The sequence below is a fragment of the Vanessa tameamea genome, chromosome 10 (genome assembly GCF_037043105.1).
Source record: "Vanessa tameamea isolate UH-Manoa-2023 chromosome 10, ilVanTame1 primary haplotype, whole genome shotgun sequence".
NCBI classification, from domain to species: domain Eukaryota; kingdom Metazoa; phylum Arthropoda; class Insecta; order Lepidoptera; family Nymphalidae; genus Vanessa; species Vanessa tameamea.
In genome coordinates, this window is record NC_087318.1 from 1275207 (window position 1) to 1297603 (window position 22397).

The 22397-nt window shown below is 30.1% G+C and overlaps 1 protein-coding gene across 1 annotated transcript in view; it reads left to right on the forward strand.

Moving 5' to 3' along the window:
• Window positions 1-22397, forward strand: part of Ds (dachsous) — a 274093-nt gene that overhangs the window by 3703 nt on the left and 247993 nt on the right. The window contains exon 2 of the mRNA XM_026633661.2: window positions 5231-6977. Within this exon, the coding sequence (XP_026489446.2) occupies window positions 5274-6977 (1704 nt within the window). The 5' untranslated portion in view covers window positions 5231-5273. The remainder of the gene's footprint in view (window positions 1-5230; window positions 6978-22397) is intronic.

The window sequence follows — 22397 nt, forward strand, 5'->3', positions numbered from 1 at the left end:
TTGTCTCAAGTTTGATCCTGCAATCATTAGTTAAGGTACACTCGTTCCTAGCGCTGGGCTCTCTCGGCTCAATTTAATTTATTTATATGATCAGGTTAAATAAAACACTTTTTTTATCATCTCATATAACATATTACATTAACCATAAATTTTATTTAAGACGTAACAAGCGTGTTTAATTTTAAACATTAAATTTCTTGAACACCTACGTCCTCATGTGGACAAGAGTATTACCATTTTTAGGTTTTTAATATGTTCTTTTTATTGGAGTTATCTTCGTTGATTGCATAAATTTTTTACTATACAATTTTTGTATTTTTATAATATATAATACTACAGTTGTTTTTTTATGTAATAAGTAGGCTAGCAAATGGAACACTTGATGGTAAGTGGTCACCACCCATAGACATTGGCGCTGTAAGAACTAATGGCCATTCCTTATATTACGCCAATGCGCCTCCAACCTAGGGAGCTAAGAGATTTCCTGAGTTTCTATCATTATTTACAAATAAAGACTTTATTGACGTTATTAAAAAATAATTTTAACATCTCAATGCAATATAGAGTTCAAATTCGCAATTTAAAAATTTAGTCTATGGCGTTCCAAGTTTCCATAAAATTACGCAAAATATAACACGTTAATGCACAGTTATATGTAATTTCTATTTGAGAAACCATATATAGAGAACGATTCAGACTTATTCCATTTTAAACTATTCTATGCTTCTTTCTTCTTGTGTTTCTTTATGATCGGATAATGTGTGTAAACTGTATTTAAAATTATTAATGAATACACTTGAAACATTTTCAAACCAAAGACAATTTCAAACTAAACTCAAAGTAATTTCATGACGATATATATAACATATATAAACAATGTTTGAATAGCTTTTCTATGTTGTGTGCCATTTTAACAGCATTTGCTTCAATTCAGCTGGAATAATTATCTAGTTAAAATATATTATAAGCACACCAGTTGTTTCTATATTTTTACATATTCAAACATAATATATACAACATTGCATACGTGTTATTAAATATGAATATGATCTCAATCAATGAACAAAAGTCTAGACAAATAGTCATAGATACAATTTATGTATGGACTTTTTATGCCTTTGTTGCGACGGTTAGTCTTTACTTACGGAGTTCAACAGGCGTCTTGATATGTGCTAAGGCTTTGCATCGATAACAATCATATTCAATGCAAAGTGACTTTATAAATGTATAAGTAAAGTGGGGTTTTACTTGAGTGACTATTGTGCTTAAAGTATATGCGTTTTGTTATGTATGTATGTACATTGTCTATCTAAATTTATATTAAAGATCGCAGTATTTTTTTAACGCTTATCACGCAAAAACCGCATTTATCTAAACATTGTTATTCTTATTATCTGTACAATATTATTCAACGTATAACGAATTTTAACAATAAAAATACTTATTAATTTTGTAATTGAAACTAAAAACGTTTTAAATGGATAGAAGTTTTAAATATTCACAGTGTTATTATCATTTAAATATTTGTTTTCAATTGCCTTATTTATCAAGAAATATTAAGAAATTTTATGGATTATTTTTCTATAAATAATGACTGTAAATTCGTTATGTTTAATTATATTTAAATTTAAGTAATATTGAATACAATTGAGTGTTATAATTTTAAGAATGTATAGATTAACATGACATTTACAATATTTTAAATGTCTCGATAGTTCTCAATCTTTTTACCTATTTATTATATCTAAATTGATATGTACATCCTTTTTTTTTTTAATTAATAAATATTGAATGATAAACCATATATTTCAGATGTATCAAGAAATTAAAACAATTTCTACTCAGATAGTTCTTTGAAAGCACTTCCTAAATCAACAATATAATATCAAATAATGTAACTTATTAAACGTAATAATAGATATAGGTTCGGTTAATTTTTCAAAAGAATAATATCTATTCAATGCGTATAAAATTCTTATCTAATTATATTAATTATTAAAATATATTTTTTTTAGTTCATATCGTGATTGCGTGAATCGTAGCAAAAATGCTTGCAGTTTTCCCTCTTAGGACACATGCAGTTTATGCAATATAGAAATTATTTATTGCGTTATCTTGATGTAATAGAATTAGAAATATTCTAGTATGATGATACATTTATAAAATAACATACATACTTGAATATTTTTATGATTTTAAAATAAACTTTTATTGATTTTTTTTTGGTTTCGAGATTAACAAACTGTGCGTTATTATATAGGTTTTAAAGTTTACATGTATATGCGCAATCGCTCTAGTTCTTAGCTCTCATAATACGACGAAACGTTAAATCTGATGTGCAGAATAACAGGAGTGTAGGCACACAACATCGTAACATATTCGTCGCAGACTTGCAATAGTCAAACAAACAATTATGATAACTTTAAAACAGTTGAAATAAAACCAAAGTTAACCTATCAAGAATGATAACCGTTCAGCCGTCGGCAAAATCCATTTAAAAAAGAACGTCGCAGCTCGTAAGGTTCGCACAATAAGTCATGCGCGCGCGCATAGTTCTCTGCGAAATTCTGAATCGTTAACGTTCACCGCCCGGCGCGCGCGGCATTTTTGACACTAATTCGTCTGGAAGCCGCGACTTTCTGGCGTTTTCCGACACTTTGATCATTTTTATATTTACTGACCCACATTTTGTGAAATTTCAACGATTTTTGAAGTAAATATTTCAATAATGTAATTTGGTTAAGTTTTAACAACAAATTAACTTGAATATTTTTTGAACATTTATATTTTGAGTCTCATAAAACGTACCTAGTTGCATATTATATAAACATTGTACTGTTTGTTCTATTTCAAATATATCTTAATAATAATATCAATATACAAAACTTGAGATGATAACAATAAGTTACACTACAAACCGTCCAATTTAAAAAGGACACAAATTAATTTCATTTTATTATATTCACTTTTATGATATGACAGAATGGAAAACCTCATATATTTAATACATTATTGACAACGTTTTCAATTTAAAACATATATAAAAGGTTAATCTCGTTATGTTTTGTCTGTTCTAAAATTTTTTAAAAACAGCAAGTTAAGTTAACGCTTATAAAATAGTATATAAAGGCGATGTGATATATTTATTTATTAAGGGAAAAAAATATAATAAAACATACATCAGTTAAGTTAGCACTGATAATTTAATAATTACACAATCATTAATCCTATCTAAATTCCTATAGGCAAAAATACTATACAATCAAATCAAAGTTGCACGTAAAGGTAAGTTCATACAATGAAAAGTAAAATAAAAAATAAAAAAACATAAATAGGCTACATTGACAAATTTATAATATGTGATACGATGTGTTGTATTGTATGTAGTTGAGATATACTTAATGCTTATCATGACTTAGTTCAGATAAATTTGTTGGCTCAGGCGCTGTACTGACGTACGTAAAACGTTAAAATAAAATAATATATATATATATAAATATCTACTAATGTTAAAATAAAATAAGGAAATTTATAGTTCTAGCAGACATTAATACAAAGTAAGTTTAAGTCAGAGTTACCATATACAAAAAAATTAAATAAAATATATTATTATTATATTTAAAATCTTTTTCAAAATAAATAACTGATAAGTGATTTTAAACAGTTATCGTTAATAAACTTGCAGATAAATTTTATTATTTAGTCCATTCGTTTCAGAAATATTTTTAAGAACGTTTAAAAATTAGCGTGGGACGTTTGATAAGATATATTACTGGTTAGTCTGGCTGGTAACAGCCAAAGAGATCAATTGATCCCGTACTATTAATCCCAAGTATATCTAAATATCTAACTCGTGCGGCTGTTAAGTAGGGCGAGAAGCATTTTAATATTTTTTAAATAAACATTAAGAGATAAGTATAATAAACGTAAAACATAAGTTTAAGTGTTTCTGATATAAAAATTAAACATAAGTTCAATTTTTGATCTTCATTTTTAAATGCATTAATACAATCTCATTTTGTCCGTTTAATGTTCTCCGTCTGGTTCAATAAAAATACATTTTTATTACGACGAAAAACGCGCACCGTCTTACACGGAAACCTGTATGTATATAACATACCGAGTTACGTATTTCTTATCAACTTGTATCTTTAAAAAAAAAGTATAAAATAATTAAAACTCTAATTATAAATAATTCAGTCAGGTAATTTTAGTTTCGACCAAAGGTTTTGAACATATTTTTATAAGATGTTTTAAAATTACTATTTATTATTTTACATATATATATATATATATATATATATATATATTTAATTTACATGTATACATAGTTTACATTTGTAAGTCATTTTATTAAGCAAACGTTTATTTTTAATTTTAATTCTCAATGTATTTAAATATTTAAAAAAGGGTGATTGAGCTTGTAGCCGGTTATCGAGATAATCAACGTAGCATTACATTTAATTTAATCATTTAAAATATCGATTCAAATACTCGATAGAGCTTACTCGAATAAAGTATATTTTTTATATTTGTGTTACCTGTAATAATATTCAATACTTATTTCACACGAATTGTTAAGTGAATATAAGGTTTTTATATATATTATAGTCTTCCACGAAATATTAATTAAAAATGATAAAAATAAATATTGATAATTTTAATGTATTCATACTAATTTCCTTAAAGCTTAAGATTTAGCAGGAGGTGTAATCTGAATAAGTTTTAAAATCGGAATCGAGTGCGTTTTTTTTATATGCACAACGGCTTCAGAGTTCAGATTAAATTAAGAGGTCAACTTAATCAACAGATAGTTAAGATTGTAAGATATATTTAGTATCGTTTTAGAATAACTCCGGTGTAATGGTTTTTCTTTAAATAATTCTAAATGAATATTAAGATCTTTAAGGCGATACTAACGAGACCTGTTGTTTAATTATAAAATATCGATTGTTGGATTTTTTGCTCAGGTTTTCTTTTCGTTGGATTTGAATGACCGACACGCATACTCTGAATTCACTGCGAGAATTAGTGGTTCGGAGCACGCGTTTATACTCACAATAATTTGAGATGAAAGTCTTTATGTCATTAATGAGCCTTTCACTGAGATACTTCTCACATATTATAATATGGTCTGTTTATTATTTAACTTTATATAAAACTTTCCTTTTTATAATTCATAATTAATTTCTTTTATATGTAATTAAAGTCGTTTCTTTTTTTATTTCAGGTGTGAGTGACAATGCGTGAACGGTGAGAAACATTGACGCGCGATGTTGCGCGCCATCATCTGCTTGCTCGTCGCTTCGGCGGCGGCCGAGCACGTCAGAGAATTTACCGTCCGAGAAAATGCTCGTGCCGGCACCCTTGTTGGTCACCTCGGCGACGAGTTGCCTGATGCCGCACCACCATACACCATCGTCCCAGCTCCGGGTAGTGCGGTGAATGACGACCTCAAAATCGATCCCCACACAGGAGAAATAAGGACTCGAGTGCCTTTAGATAGAGAAAATAGAGACCATTACGCTCTAGTCGCTATACCCGCGAGCGGTGATAATGTTCGAGTAGTAGTCCGCGTATCGGATGAAAACGATAACGCGCCAACCTTCCCCGCCGCACTCATGAACGTTGAGTTTTCGGAAAATACTCCTAGAGACGTTAAAAGAAAACTAAATCCAGCCAAAGATGAGGATTTAGGGGTATTCAATACACAGAGATACAATATTGTATCTGGAAATACAGATAATGCATTTAGGTTGTCCTCGCACAGAGAGCGTGACGGCGTGCTTTATCTGGACCTTCAAATCAATGGTTTCCTTGATAGGGAAACTACTGATCATTATGAGTTGGTCATAGAAGCGCTAGATGGTGGTACACCACCATTAAGAGGGACGATGACTGTAAATATTACCATATTAGATGTTAACGATAATCCACCGGTATTTGCGGAAAGTGCATATTCAGCCATGATACCAGAAAACGCTACAGTTGGAACAGCTGTGCTGAAAGTGTTCGCCATAGATTCTGATGCTGGTGAAAATGGCTTGATTGAATACTCGATAAATAGACGACAGAGTGATAAAGAGAACATGTTTAAAATAGATCCTAATACTGGTGAAGTAACTGTGAATAAGGCTTTAGATTTTGAGACCAAAGAATTGCATGAGTTGGTTGTCGTTGCCAGAGACAAAGGCGCTCAGCCATTAGAGACGACGGCATTTGTGTCTATTCGCGTTACTGATGTTAACGATAATCAACCAACAATTGATGTGATTTTTCTAAGTGATGACGCTACTCCCAAAATATCCGAATCAGCACAGTTAGACGAATTCGTAGCGAGAATATCAGTACATGATCCCGATTCCAAAACTGAATATGCAAACGTAAATGTTACATTAAGTGGCGGTGACGGACATTTCGATTTACGGACGCACGATAATATTATATATTTAGTAGTAGTAGCTTTACCTTTGGACAGAGAGTCCCAGTCCTCGTACACTCTGAATGTTGTTGCAACAGATAAGGGTTCTCCTCCATTACACGCATCTCGCATCATCAGTCTTCGTGTGACTGATGTTAATGATAACCCACCGGTTTTTCTAGAGAGTGTTTATAAAACTAGTGTCCCGGAAGCGGCAGCTCCAGGCACGCCTGTCCTCCAGGTATCTGCAAGTGATGTAGATGAAGGAGAAAATTCTGATATTAGGTATTCTTTACTGCCTACACCACAATCTGATTGGTTTTCGATCGATGAGCGTTCTGGTTTAGTTACAACGCGTGCTCGTGTTGATTGTGAAACGAATCCCATGCCGAGGTTAACAGTGGTAGCTAGTGATCGTGGTAATCCACCATTGTCGTCGACCGCGACGTTATTGGTGACAGTTTTAGATGTGAATGATAACGAGCCAATCTTCGACCAATCCTTCTACAACGTGACCGTAGCAGAGAATGAAGCCGTCGGCAGCTGTATTTTAAAGGTGAGTTAGTTATTTTTAATACTTCTAGTGCATATCACATTAACTATAATAAATAGAAGTTTATTAAGCAGCATACGTAGTCTGTACTTTATATAAAATTATTTAATTAGATCACCAAAAACGCACGCAATTATCCGAATTGTAATTTAAAAAAGTAAATATTTCGGAAAGTACAGACACAAATTGTGCCTTAAGGTAGTATATTTATAGGAACGAAATAAGATTTGGCTTATAATAACAAGTTAAATGACACTTATTAAATATTGAAAATATTAAATTAGTTTTCCGAAATAATATATATAAGTTAAGTTAAGTTCATATAAAAATATGAACTTAACTTTATTACGATTAATGTATTTATAATAGACTACAGGGAAGTCTTTCTATTGCAACTAACCTTATTACCTCAATTAAACTTTGAAATCGATATAATAATAAATAAAATGCGTCAATCTCTTCATTGCAAATCGGTACCGATTACCTATGTTTATTGGAAAAGTAAGGATATGGCGTGACTACTGATAATTTGCTATTTTTGATTAAATTACTGTTGCTGAAAATGTCAGCTGAGTGAAATGTCAGAGTTGATTGCGCCACGAACGATATTGTTAGTGTTGACGACTTCATGCATTTATAAATGTTTCGTGAAACGATTCGAAAGTTACAAAGTCATATTTAGGACGAAGAATATTTCCTCGTGTTCCATACAAATTCCAAGTATTTATTTTGCTTAAGAACGTAATGAGACTACAAAAAATTACCCATAAACACATTGTTCGAGCGTGTTCAATTACGATAAAACAAGCCTACTTCATCGGGCGAGCGGACAATTAGTCATTGAGACAGATCAATCCCTTTTATCTCTTAGCCCGCCTCCCCGCGAATTTGTTAAAAAAAGTCGCAATTTTCATTAAAGCTTATCTGTAGAATCCGGCGCGGGCTCATAACTTACGTGAGTTAATTCGTTTTAATATATTCCGTGTGGGTACATAGTCATATGTGCGTATAAATCTATCCGTGAGTGAGCCAAGTTTGGGCGCTCGGTGCTCTCATCGCAAATTGCGATCTAAATTGAAAATTAAACAGTGAACGCTTGCAAGGCAAGTGTTGTGCGCCCGCGGCGGCGCGACCAATGAAATGATGTTTCACAATATGCGTATTCTAGAAGGAGGTCTGTGCTTAAAACATTTTTAGATAACGAAAACTATAAATTACCGCCTACAATTATTAATTTTAGATTGAAGATTAAAACATTATATTCCGTTTCTAATTAAACTTAAATGTGATTCTTAATTTGAATATTTATCATTTGTAAATGTATTTTCCGTAAATGCAAACCGAGGTGCATTCATATTTGTTACGTCCGGAGTATGGCTTATTAATTCAAGGATATTTATTATGATTTAAATTTAGAACTACATTTAAAAACTTTTTTATTTTTAGTACATTTAAAATTTCACTCGGATGTTTAGATTGATTATCCACACTTTGAAAATAACATAATAAAAATATTTCAATTCACAGAACAGTCCCAACTTCAGGACTCTTTAGTGCGACTATTAAATGATCTTTCAGTAGGTTTGTGTGCATTCGTGCATATAAACCTATATATATAAGTATATATAATCTACTCTTTCTGATTCTATTGTATTGTAATACTAAAAATAATTTATAAACACTTGCTTAAAATAAAATATTTTCAAAATTATTCTATCAATTATACCTTATTTCTTTGAGTTATATTGGACTTAGTAGTTAATGATTATTTATTATGAATAATTCAAATTATACTTGATTCAAAGGCACAAATCTACCGCCGGTACTGAATATAGATTCTACCGCGAAGAACTGGCAAAGGAGTTGCTCTTTTCTCAAATGTAATGCACGGTCAACTATATAAAATTACATTTATTATCTTCTTGTATTTTGTAATAAGCCTCATCTATTTATGTTTTTTAAGATAAGATTTAAATTTATTTAAAGGTAAATTTAAAAATGAATTTCAAGTAAACGTTATAGAGATTATTTTTTTTGTTGAGATTTGCATTAACAGTTCTTAATACAGATTAAGGCTCCAGTGGTGATTTGATGGATCAACAAAAAATCCCTTGCCGACATACGACTCCCACGTTTAAAAAAAATGATTTCGTAAATTAAATCTCCATCAAAACTATTTCTAAACACATGCAAAGTTTACGATGAAATTATACACACACACACATATATATAACGTTAAGCCGGATTAAACCGGCATTAATAGAAGTATCTACCGACCTCGCAATGACAGTAATAGTCCATTAAACTTTTACATTGTAAATTATAAGGATTACAATGTGGATAAGATAGGATCTAGCGATGTAGATAGGCTGGGACGTGCTCCTATTACGGATAGCCATTCGGTTTTAAGTTCGATTGTAACATTTTGGTAAACTCTATGAATGTTGACGGGAGTTTCGTTTAGGAATTGCGTTCTGATTGCTTTAGGTTTATACGGAATAAGGCATGGCATGAGGATTTACGACGATAGAAAGACATATTTAGAAGACGAAGCCTTATGACAATTGTTTTTTTTTTTAATTCTTAAGATAAGTTACGATGTTACGTTTTTTCTAAAATTTATGATGTATTTTTTCATCTGGTAATGTTGCAAGTTTTTATAAGTCAATGATACAAAGTATAAATAATTAAAAACAATGATATAAGTTCACTATGTTATTTAAAAAAAAAATCTTTAATTTTATTACTGTTATAGCGACATTAAAAAAATTAATAAGAGAATCGCAAGGATTAAAACGAGTTAATCTTTATGGGTTCGCTTATTTAATAATTCCGTACAATGACAGCTAAAAGTTTCATAGCCGATTCAATGTTTCAACTAAACCTAGGCTTATGTTGCCCCATAGAAAGCTGGGCTTCGAATTGTCCCCCCGATACGGTAGAGGTTGATTCTTAATAGCGTTCATTTTAAAGCGAACGAATAGCTCCTGCATATAGTACCGAGATTTATTGTGGTATTTTAGATCAAGATAAGTGCACAATAAATAATGTATTAAAATCAACAATACTTTAAACAGATGTAGTTTTATTTCTATCTCTATTAAAGGGAGACAAAATACATGAATTCTTTTTTCAAAATGCGAATTGGTTTCCTATTTTTTTTTAATGATTGACTGTTTTAATTATTTGTCTAGATAGACTTTAGAAAAAAATCGTGGCCAGCGGTTGGTCACTAAGCAGATACTAGTAATGTAATATGACGTTTAGCGAGTGTCAAGCGTAGCTGTCGTGCACACTAAGATAACAAAGTTGGCTCGTTGGTTTTAGTTCTCTTGTGGCAATGTATATAAATGTATAATTAATAAAATAATTTTTGATATCTTACTAACGCTTATGATATAAAACCTTATGTGTTACAGGTCACTAACTGACCTTTGCACAATACATATGTAATGTATTCAATAATTTAATTATTATAAATGATCGGTTTAGTTATTTATACTCCGTGTGATATACTCAACGTGGATTCACAAATACTTACATATGTTTTAAATATTTTCAAAGCAATGCGAAATACGAATATAAGGTTTGTGGGTAAATTTCGCAAGTATCGAATTAGCATGATATATAATTTTCCCACAGCGCCCACTTCAGCACAAACTACATCAGTAGCGGTACTAACGGCAATCTCCAATAACCTGATAAGACAGCGGCCATTTTGGATTCCATGTTGTCATAGGAACCGCTTGATCGCGTACGTCTTATTTAAAGAGTTGAGTAAATTTGCGCGGTTTTTGTTTTGAGAATGGAATGTTTTTTTTTTTAAATAGTTTATACGTAATCTTTTAGTGTTACCATTGATATAAAGTTTGATTAAATTACTACTGATACTACGTTCTACTTTTTTATATTTTCCTATATAGGTATATTTCAATTAATAAAATCTTGTAGAATGACAAAAAGAATATTTCTATAAGTCTATAGCATAATATGAGCATATTAAACCTAACTTATATTAATTCTGGTTGCTAATGAAAATTATAAAACTGTTTTTCATCTGTGATTTTTTCCACATATATTTGAATATATGTACTATGTTTGTTTTAAATATTAAACAAGTCATGGTAAATATAGAATAATAACAGGTTCAGAAATACTTCCAAATTGTTGATAATTGACAAAAAAAAAACTTTAGCAACTCATCAGTACTAACAAGTACTGACCTTTACTAACAAACCTTTTATTTTGTAATTCAGTTTAGAAATATATTTGCAATTATTTAAACTATGAGTACCAGTTCTGTCACGAAACAAAGTCCTCGACTAATGAATCTAAAGGTGATTGGTCTTCAATAAATTGGCCTAGGATGGCTTAAATAGTCGTAAACACCCAGGACAAGCTCTCTTATGGTGTACAGTCACGCGATGTTAATGATGTAACTCAATGGATTTATGAGACGCGGTCAATCCATGCCTTAAACATTGTTCAAAAATCAATGGTAGCATAAAGTTTGCCCATAAGTCACTTTTGAATTTAGAATTAATTCTACGATTAATTTGTGCCTTTTTTGTTAAAAAAGTAAAATTATTTATTTTAAATTAATATTGTATTTATCATTAGATTTTAATTTATTAATATTTTGAATATTTATTTAATATAATGTCTTTTGCTATGGTGCCTAAGCGCATTGTTATTATAAAAATTTAAACGAAACAAAAAATGCATTTCAATATTGGCGCGAAATCTTAACATCTGTGTGTCAGCTGATAATCGTATATTTTAAGTTAATTACAATCTTAACAATATCCAACATTAAATGATATTCATGTTTGGTTAATTATGTAAATTCAATAGCGTTGTTTACCTCGTGGCATTTCGCTTTCATTTTACCTTTTAAGATGGCCCGCCATTAAATTATGTTCAATGAAAACGATCGCATGAGAATGCAACCATTATAGAAGATTAATTAACGTCAATAACTTGATGCTGTATAAATTATACTGTTGTTAGAATTATGAATATATTTTTTTTTTTATTGTTTTCACAGATGATTTGCGTCATCTTCGTGTGTAATGAGACTTCTTTCTGTCACATATATCGTGCGTAGAACTTAGGTAGATATCAGTGAGTGGATATTATGTTGATGGTGCATTCATATTTATCATATAAAATATTATTCAAATGTCTGTGACATGGTATTTATTTTACAAATTTGTCACAAAAAAAAAAATTGTCATAGTAAAATTATTAATTAAAAAGTTATATATTTTGTTACACGTTTAAGTTTTTGATTACATTCGAAAGTCTTAATTTTAGCCTTGACGCTGTAGGTTTTACTGCAAAATTAATTAAAAATTATTAATCTGTAATATTGAAGTAGTTCTATGAGACAAAAATGTATGACGGCTTATATTTTTTAATCTGCAAGACCGCGGTGTGTGGTCTTCGGATACGGTATATAAGAGCATATTGTAAAATAACCGATAATGAACCTTTATTGCTGTATAGAGTGGGATAATTAAATATCGTTTTCATTGAGACCATTTGGCTTCGATTGAAGCTCAAGTGAGCGCTAAGCGATCGCGATTTCATTATGATTTTAATGCCTCTGTATAAATTATAAAGCTGGAATTTTAGTATAAAATATCAGTTAGTTAAATTAAATATTATATTTGATTAATATTACAATGATATATATAATTATTTTATATTAAAACTCTACGCTCCTTTTACAGATGCACATACGAACGCAGGTCATAAAACCAGATATTAAAAACATTCCGACGTTTCTCTTCTATCTTAATGAAAACACATTCGATATAAAATTACGAGGAAAAATTACATTTAAGATAATATTAACTCTTTAACGGATGCAGAATATGTCACTACTTAGTCGTGTGCGGAATTCATTATATATAAAGTGAGGATGTTTATTTATTAGAAATCATTTATAAAAGAGTTAGATTAAATCGATGTCACTATTTGCACAGATTAAAAATCTAAAATGTAAACCGTTTTATAAAACACACACGTATATATGTCTATAAAGATAAGTCTTTAAAATGTTCTCTTTTTTATCATAAAAACTAACGTTTAAAATTTCTTTGTTTCTGGATCATTCAAATTTCAACTATCTTTTAAACCGCTTTTAGTTTATTTATTTACAGTCTATTTTTTTATAAAAGTAAAGACCATCTTGTCATTAGTTAAAAATTAAATATGATATTGTCAAGACTTATAATAATGATACGTGTCAAAGGCAGCTGTTGACTAATGTCGCCATATTTGGTTGACAGACTATATGCCCATTGTATTAAAATAAAAAAATAAAAAATAACCTGAGTTTAGTAAATAAAAAAAGCGAAGAATTTATTCCTGTAGAAGGTATGTTTATATGTTTAATATATGAGAGATGAAAAACCTAATTGCCCTTACACAATGTACTAAAGAAGATCAATTATCGCGTTTATGGATCCAGCATTCTGCTCATGCTATTCTTTATAAAGTGTTTAACGTTTTTATTACTTACATATTATAGATAAAATTGCCTTCTTTTGTTTAATTAACGTCGAATAACATTACTTGAAACTTTTTTTTATATTTACTGTCACAAGTAAAATAAAGACATAAAAATATACATCCAAAATTATCTATGACATTTTTGTTTATAATATGTCTTGATTTTTTTAGTAATGACAGATAATCAATTATTGTATCAATATCCTTTAATTGTTTTTCAGAAAATGTATACATCAAATTAACTCTATAAATCAAGACTAGTTTATTTATAAATCTATAATATTAAAAAACCGGATCCGTCAAATATTGTATGTAACACGACCGAAATACAACATAATAAATAAAATTTAAAATCAGAATCAGATAATGATAAAAATAAAAAAAATTGAAATATTGTAATAAAATCTCATCTATTTAAACGAACATGTCGTAAAGATAATGGCAATTTTTTTACCGCCCGGCCTCAAAGTATGTAGCAATTAAACAAAATGTCGTCTGTCATGAATATTCGTCCTTATAAAACTCAATAAAAGGATTATTTTAAAAATAAAACAAAGCTCAAGATAGCAGTGTGCTTGATCGATTATACTTTAAACGTTTATTTGTTTTATAAACTAGTTATTAAACGCGACTTGCCTTATTAGTGTGAATTAATATATTATTAAGTATTTTAAAGCGATAAAAATGTTTTTAATCTTAATATATAGTGGTTTCTCCCCTGCATTCATTTCACTTCTCTTGCTCTTCTGGAATACAGAAATACAAAGTACTGCTGTTTAGCAGTAGAATAATTGACTGAGTGGGTGGTACCCAGACCACTTAAATAATGAATATTTTCAAACTTTATCCATACCAGCAATTTAAGGACAACTATACATCGTAAAACTTATATTATGTAGCATATTTATTTTAATATACATATCAAGTCAATCATAATTGTTTTCTAGTGACACGGGAATCGAACCAGATATCAGATCGTTTCATACAACTACAAAACTAAAGGGCAACATTTTTTTTTATTTGTGCATGTGGAGATAAAAAGATTATAGTTGGTAATTTTAAATACGTCTGATGCTTTAATACGTCGTATGTTTTTTTTTTTATTATTTCATTATGGTTGATTTTTAATCCCTTCGAGTTTATATTTCTACAAAGTGCTCTGACGTGGATTAATAAGAGCAAAATAGCAACGGTATGAAATATAAAGCCTTACTACTTCTTTGCTATTTTTTTATCTTTCAACAATAATTTGACGAATAAAATTATACAAGCATTGGCTAAATTTAATTAATCTTAATCGATTAACGCAAACTATAAAATGAATGTAATTTATGTAATAAAATAGCATTTATTAGTAGTTACTAGTGGCATTAAATGTTGATGAAACTGCTGAAGAGGTCGTAAAGGAAAACATAATTTGAAAGATGAATAATGTAGTGACGTTTGTCGCTTTGCAAGAAAAATAAAAAAAACACTTTTTTTAAATTTATATATTCTGTATACTCTATGTAAATCTAGTTGAAACATATTTCGAAAGCGTGGAAATGATCCTTAGCTGGCGATCGCTTCTCTGTATTCGAAATAAAAAGAAATATATAAAATCGTTTTAAATTTCGAACCTATTCCAGTGATCACGAAGTTGGTGGCTTGTTCTTTTTAGTCCTATTCGATACACCCATCTTACGGGGTGGTGTTGTCCAAGTTATTTCTGCGCATGTCCGGTACATTTAAACGTAGACGGCTAATGTGGCTGGCAAAAAGATTGCATTACTCGATGCATTCCCACAGCGTACATTCGCTTTTTGCTAAGCTAGGGCTGACTGTAGATAAACCCTTAATTGGATTTTTATTGCTTGAACGACTACGTTTATACTGTATATTTTAATTACATTTCATTTTAATTGGTCTCTTATAATAAAAATTGACGTTTATATTTTATGGGTCTTGATAGTTTAGTTTATATAGTGTACTATTACAGAAGGGCTCAAGTATTCTATATTTTAAATATGTAATAAACGAATATTTAAATTTCCGTAATACTTTTTATTTCCGAAATAACAATTTCATATAGAATGCTTTGATTGAAATTAAAAACAAGAATAGCAACTTTTTTGTAGCATCCCTATAAACCTAAGTCCAGACATGTCATTTACTCAACTTCGCACGTGGCAATCCATGTCCAACGTTGTCAGCGTCAGTGGCGGGAAAGTCGGCGGCCATCTTGAAAAAGTTGTTCTTCTAGTCTAGTTCAATGGTCGTATGTAGAACCTTCCTTTTTTGTCATCTAATTTTTTTAATTAATCGCCTAAAGCAACTTTTACTTTCTATTTCTTATTCGTTTTTTTACTATATTGTTCTTAATTTAAATTTATTCGTAAAGTTGAATGGGCATATAAATAAAATTAATAATGGTATAAAATACTGGTGTTAAAAACTTTTAACTGTTACGTAATGTATTTATATCGCGTACCTATAAATGGTACTTGGTGGTTGAGATTTGTCTGAACCCGATTGGGTAGGTACCACCCGCTCATCACATATTCTACCGCCAAGCAGAAATACCTAGTAGGTATAGTTGTGTTCCGCTTGGAAGGGCGAGTGAGCTACTTACTAAAGACACACGGGAGTTACCATCTCAGTTTCCAAGGTTGGTGGCTCATTGATTACGTAAATAGTTAAAATTTCATACACAGCTCTGATCTATATATAGCAATGGTGACCATTTACCATCAGGTGGCCCGATACCATAAAACTGAAACATATTATATAATTTATTTTTATTTAGTGGATTTTAAAGTGTTGGTAAAAATACTTTCTCAAAAATAAGAGCGTTCTAATTAAAAGTCCTTAATGTACAACCGCCTTAAATATATTTTTAAAATAATTACCTTGTTTTAATATAAAAAGTATTAATACAAACTTACAGCCTGTAAATGTTGACGAGAAGAAGAAGGTTTAATATGTGGAAATTTCAAAATGTGAAATAACATAAATATTATAATCATATCAAGGAAATTTGTTGGCATATAAGAACGCAACCTTATTTGATATCGCTATTAGTTGACAACTTTTATTTTATTTTTTTTCTTAATCGGTGATTGACATGTGAGCTTGTAACCTTTTGTACTAACAATATAGGTACGTTCGTTGCATTTTTCTAAGTAATCGTTTATTTATTTCCACCTAAATATCAACAAAAGTTAATATTCTTATATAAATTATATTAATTTACAAAAAAAAAAAAATAAGTAAACATTCTGGAGGTGAATTTCTGAACGGTCGTTTAATAATTTTGTGTTTATTTATTGAAGTATACATTGAAGTATATTGATTTAAAAAACGAGGGGTGTCATGGTTCACTTGGTTCGTACGAAGTTGCTCCATATATATCATTTACTAAATAACACACAGAGAAATAAATTGACAACGTATGATAATAACTAAATTACAACAAATAAAATTATTATTAAAAATTCCGTGTGAATAACAATAAGTTTAAATAATTTTATTTAAAACCACATATATTAGAAAGAGATAGAAATAAAGAGAAAGAGACGGTAAGATCGCTTGGAAGGGGGGGGGCACAGATTTCTGCCAGTTCGCTCTAAACCGCGTAAAAGAACTTCGCACCAAAATTTACTAAAATTATTTTAACTTATTTTTTCTTCATGACGCACACGATAATATCACAAATGTAACACATAAACAAAAAACTATTTATACTTTTTGCCTTACATAATAGATACCTATCTTTAACTTTTATCGAAATGCGATTGGGCGTTAAAAACAAATTCACCTTCTTAAACACGTGTCAATGCGAACTGAACTCTATGCAATATAATTAAAGTCGATAATAGTTTATACATAAAAGTAAAGGTATTTTTGTAGTAAGCTAGGCTTTATTCATTCAGACGGGGTACGGTGGAAAGGTCATTGGCTGAATTCCTTAAGTATGGAGCTATATCTTAACAATTTAGTTGACAGCCGTGCTCAATCGGGTTTGAATTTTTAATATTCCTTTAATTTATTTAAAACGATACAGACCCATAACAACTATCTCAGACTTATTCTCTAGCTACGCTCTTTAAAAATCGCTTAAGTAAATTGATTGGATTTCTTCGCTTTAATGTCTAGATCGAAATAAAAAAAAAAAAAAAATTCAATTCAGTATACAATTTTTTCCTACCATAATGGCAGTTTTAATGGTAACATCAATTTTAATAGTGAGGTAGATCTATTTTTGAGCAATTTATATCGATATTTCCTAACCGGTATTGGCTTATCCTATAGTTAGGTACCGCTGCGCGTTTTCTGAACGAGTTAAGTGTGAAATTAACACCTGTTCAATTACGATACTGAACTATCATGTATCGAATTGGTATCGATAGGAATAGCAATCGATTATTCTAACTCTCGATGCAATACGACTAGAATTACGTAATCGATAACATGTAATATTAATAGCTAAATTATACTTTGCGATTTGAATTAAATTATGTCGCTCATACGTAACAAGTGAAATCGTGAACAATACAATATACAAAGACTGTTTTTTTTTTAAATAGACTTAAAAATATAATAAAAAATATTAAAAAAAAAAATTAGTAAAGCAGAGAACATTATTATAGCACCACATGTACACTATTCTTTACATTAAACACGTTATCATCTGTACCTCAATTATTTTACGTCACGAGATACGAAAAAATGTACTTAATTCCATCCAAACAGTACTAACATTATATGCGATGAACAGAAGTTTTTCGATGAAACTCATTTCGTACTTTCGTCTTCTTTTAATGTAGGAAATGTTGCTGGTGTGAAAGGGATAGCGTATCGCTGCGGGGAAGAAAATTATAGGGCTGTCCACATTGAGCCGGTCGTAATGATGGATGCGAGCGGGTTGCCGCTTGCCGCTTAATGAGAATGTGGTAGCCCTGTAAGTGCTCTTACTCTATCATGAGATTTGTTTTACATTTTGTTACCGTAATAGGTTCTATTTTTAAAAAATGAAGAATATATTAGATTATTATTAGCAAATTTATTCAAAATAACACCTTTATTCTAAAATTGAATATCACATTTTGAGGACAGGATCGTTTTTTTTTTAAATTTTCAAATTATAAAAAATGCAACAGTCACTTAAAATACTTATAGTTAGCCTTTATTTGGTCGTTTAAATATTATGCATTTCTCAATCCTATTTCTGTATCCGATTTATTGTTGACAAAGTTTGACAAACATTCGCATATTTACAACTTTAGCGTCATAAACTACGCTTTCGTGTGCCAAAAAAATTAACATTCTAAATCTTTTTCTTGTTTATTTCACTCGTATTTATTACAGAGATACTTTTAACCGACACCCTTACAATCATATCGAGTAGTAAATTTATCGACTAGGGAGGTGCATTATTCACTCGATATTTGGTATCGACTCGATATAGTTTGTTTGGTTTATCATCGAAATAGAACCTGGGTTGTTAGTTATGTGCAAAGGCTATCGTATTACGATAATGGCGGCCATGTTTGCTCCGCGATGTAATGTGTGTGGATTTTTATTTATCGATCATTGGAATGTGTCGGTCACAAGGGCACAGATATACAAATATTGCCTGGAATTAAATTTTATAGAATAGCAATTTTTTAATTGTCAGATTTATCGAGTTAGAATATATTTTGTATAAAGGAATAATAATTGTAATGTTTTGTATGCACTTGCATAAATATTTCAGAAGGAATTTCTTAAGATCGTAATAGTTATTTCAAATTGAAATAATTATTGTCATCATCATGATTTGTTTATTTCAGTATTTATATTATGTTTATTTGATATATGTTTTGAGACACAATATCTTTATTCCGTTTTGAGGAAAATGTCTAACCTTTAGGTTAATATTTATTAATATTTTTGTTAATTTGTTTATTTATTACAATCAAGTCTGGAACATCGTAACAATCAAGAATATATTTATTACATTTATGTCTTCAGTGATATTAGAATGGTGTACTTTGGTCTCTATAAAGATATCTTTACTTGAAGGAAGTAGCCGTTTATGTTAAACATATGTTATCAAAATAAACTATCTAGGATCAGTTTAATTTCGAACTTCGGCCCTAAATCTTCATTACAGTATAAATTTATGTTTTAAGCATCGTAAAGAAACCTGCATTTCTGGGTTGATATTCTACAACATGTATATAACTTCCTTAAGTGGAAAAGAGGCCTCTGCCCAGCGGTCATTTACGGTCTGTTTTTTCATATAATAAAATAAACGAGACCTAATACGATTCTTCCTCATACAAAAAGGATAGAACTCGCTAAGTACATCGGTGTCATTGATCTGATTTCGTAACTATAAATATAATCTGTAATTCAATAATCTTGTGAGTATGCCTACATGCTCGACTAGCGCAATGAAATCGAGCTTCCAAACTGCGCAAGCGACTGTCGGAGTGACCAAGTTCAGTTCATCGATCCCGACGAAAAACTTAAACAGCAATTAAATCATAAATTTCGCAATGATTCGACGCAACCAACAATCACAAACAGATAATAAAACGAATCGATGAAAAAAGAATACACGAGTACTCGGCATAAATGTTGCATGCAATCGATTTCTTAGTCGGGAAATTAGCAGACGGGTCGATTCTTTCTTTTTCAATCCATTACGTATAAACACATCTCATGCAGTAATATAACACATCGAAAACCATAAATCTCGCTTTATGCGAATCACTAAACGACTTCGAATCGATTATGGCTTTCTGCGTAAAGATCGCATAATTAAAGAATTCCGTTAATTAATTTGAATACTATTATAAATCTGGCAATTAAAGTTGTGAAATAAAAAAATAAAAAAAAAACAATCAATTGAGTGTTTTCCGTGTGCGCATCAGTGTTTCTTCATTCCGTAAATTTCTTATGGTACTTTGATCGAAATCTATCAGGTCGATATCCTTTAGCATTTCATCGGCAAATATTTCACTAAATCTCGCCCTACCCCCTAAGATCGTAGTCTTGATAATATGCAAATAAGCGAGCCGACGAAACACAAATAAAAAGGATTAAATCGGGATCGTTGTCCTCTTAAGTGACCCAAATAAGATAACTCTAAACGACACATTGGGGCTCGAAGCTGTCAATAAGAATTAGGGATTATGTTGCTAGCTTTAAAATTCATTAATCTTCGCAATTGGTTATTTTTGTCTACTTGTCAGCTCTGTTTAGATTCGCTAAACGAATCTGGTTATTAATATTTACATTTGCAACTTATAGATTAAATGGAGTAAGTTTTAAATGAATTAATAATTTATTAAATCAAATTAACTCATTTATGTTAAATTGTTATTCAGGTTTAAGGAATATAAAATTAAAATGTACTTCAAGTTCCTTTATCGAGACGCGCATCGAAATCGTTTAAGGTAATATTGTGACATTAAAAATCGAATATTAATGGAATATTATTTTAAATGTTTTTATCTTTTTATCTTCAGATCTAAAATTAAATTACAATTTAAAAAAAAATGAAAGAAGACGTACCTACTTATGCACGAATTAGATACAAAACATATAATGTATATAGCCTGCTAAGTTACATTTAAAAAACGTATATTTATTAAGGAAACGAATATACATGTTTTTATATGTATGTAATTCTTGTAAGTTTTGAACAATATATCCTTCTACTGTGAAATCATAAACGATTAGTCAATTATTTTCTAGCGTCGAAAGAAAACCATAATCGCACATCGAGTTTTTTATTCGCAATAAAAACCACATTTGAAATCAATAAAAAAAAATCGATATCTTTGCGAGCAGATGATCGTTGTTAATAGACGTGAACTCTTAGCAGGCATTAATATACATCATATATCTTTAAATGGACGAGAAAAAGTATTTGAAGCGAGACGTCACTACGGGAGACGTTCGACTCGAATACGACTAGTTTTTCGATACTGTTCTGTCTCTGTGTTACTCGTTTAAGCTACCTTACCTTGACTTTGATAGAAAAACATTGTACTTCATTTTCGATATTAAATCCGACAAGTTTAAATTGAGAATTAGAGTTGTTTATAAATAATACATTTTGAATCTCTGTTACATTCCTAATACGCATGTACCATGAACGTTAATAATACATGACATCTTTAAAAATAAATTGAGTTAAAATTATTTAATAATGTAACTAATAAGTATTGCTTTTATGAATTGAATTAATTACAAATTGAAAAATGTTAAAGACGTAATATGTACAATTGTACATACATAGTAACATGTTTTTTTCTTTAATTTAAAACTTTATGCCATTAATATTATTAATGCTATCGAGTTTTTAGTAGCTCACTAAGATTATGAGCGGTAACCGCTCGGCTGGTTTTGATGAGACCGACCTAATGGGATGGAATTAACATGCAAAGTGATTAAAGCTAGCTGCTCTTTCGAACCAGATTCAATCCAAGACTATTCGCCATATTTTTACAATGACGTCACAACCTCCAATCAGATGTTATTGTTTCAACTGGCTTGACATAAAAGCGCCATAGTATGTTTATTATGAAGCAATAAAATGTCTGTTAGAAGTACTTTAAAGTCGATATAAAAACTAATCGTGTTATTATAAAAAAAAAAAAATATCCATCGACTGATGTATGATCTCACCATTTTATAGGCCTTATAAAATATTTCTAATAAAATATAACATTCTTATTGCTAATTCTGTAAAGAGGTCAATAAACTTCATCGAATCTCCTTCGTAAAATTCGGCTACTTTATATTTCGCATAATTTACGGCTCTGTCACGTATTGATTTAAAACGTATTTAATTAATGCAAATCCATAGAGAACAACATTCGTTTTACCGTCGACGAATGAGATGCTGCGAATGTTTTGATGTGACTTTAG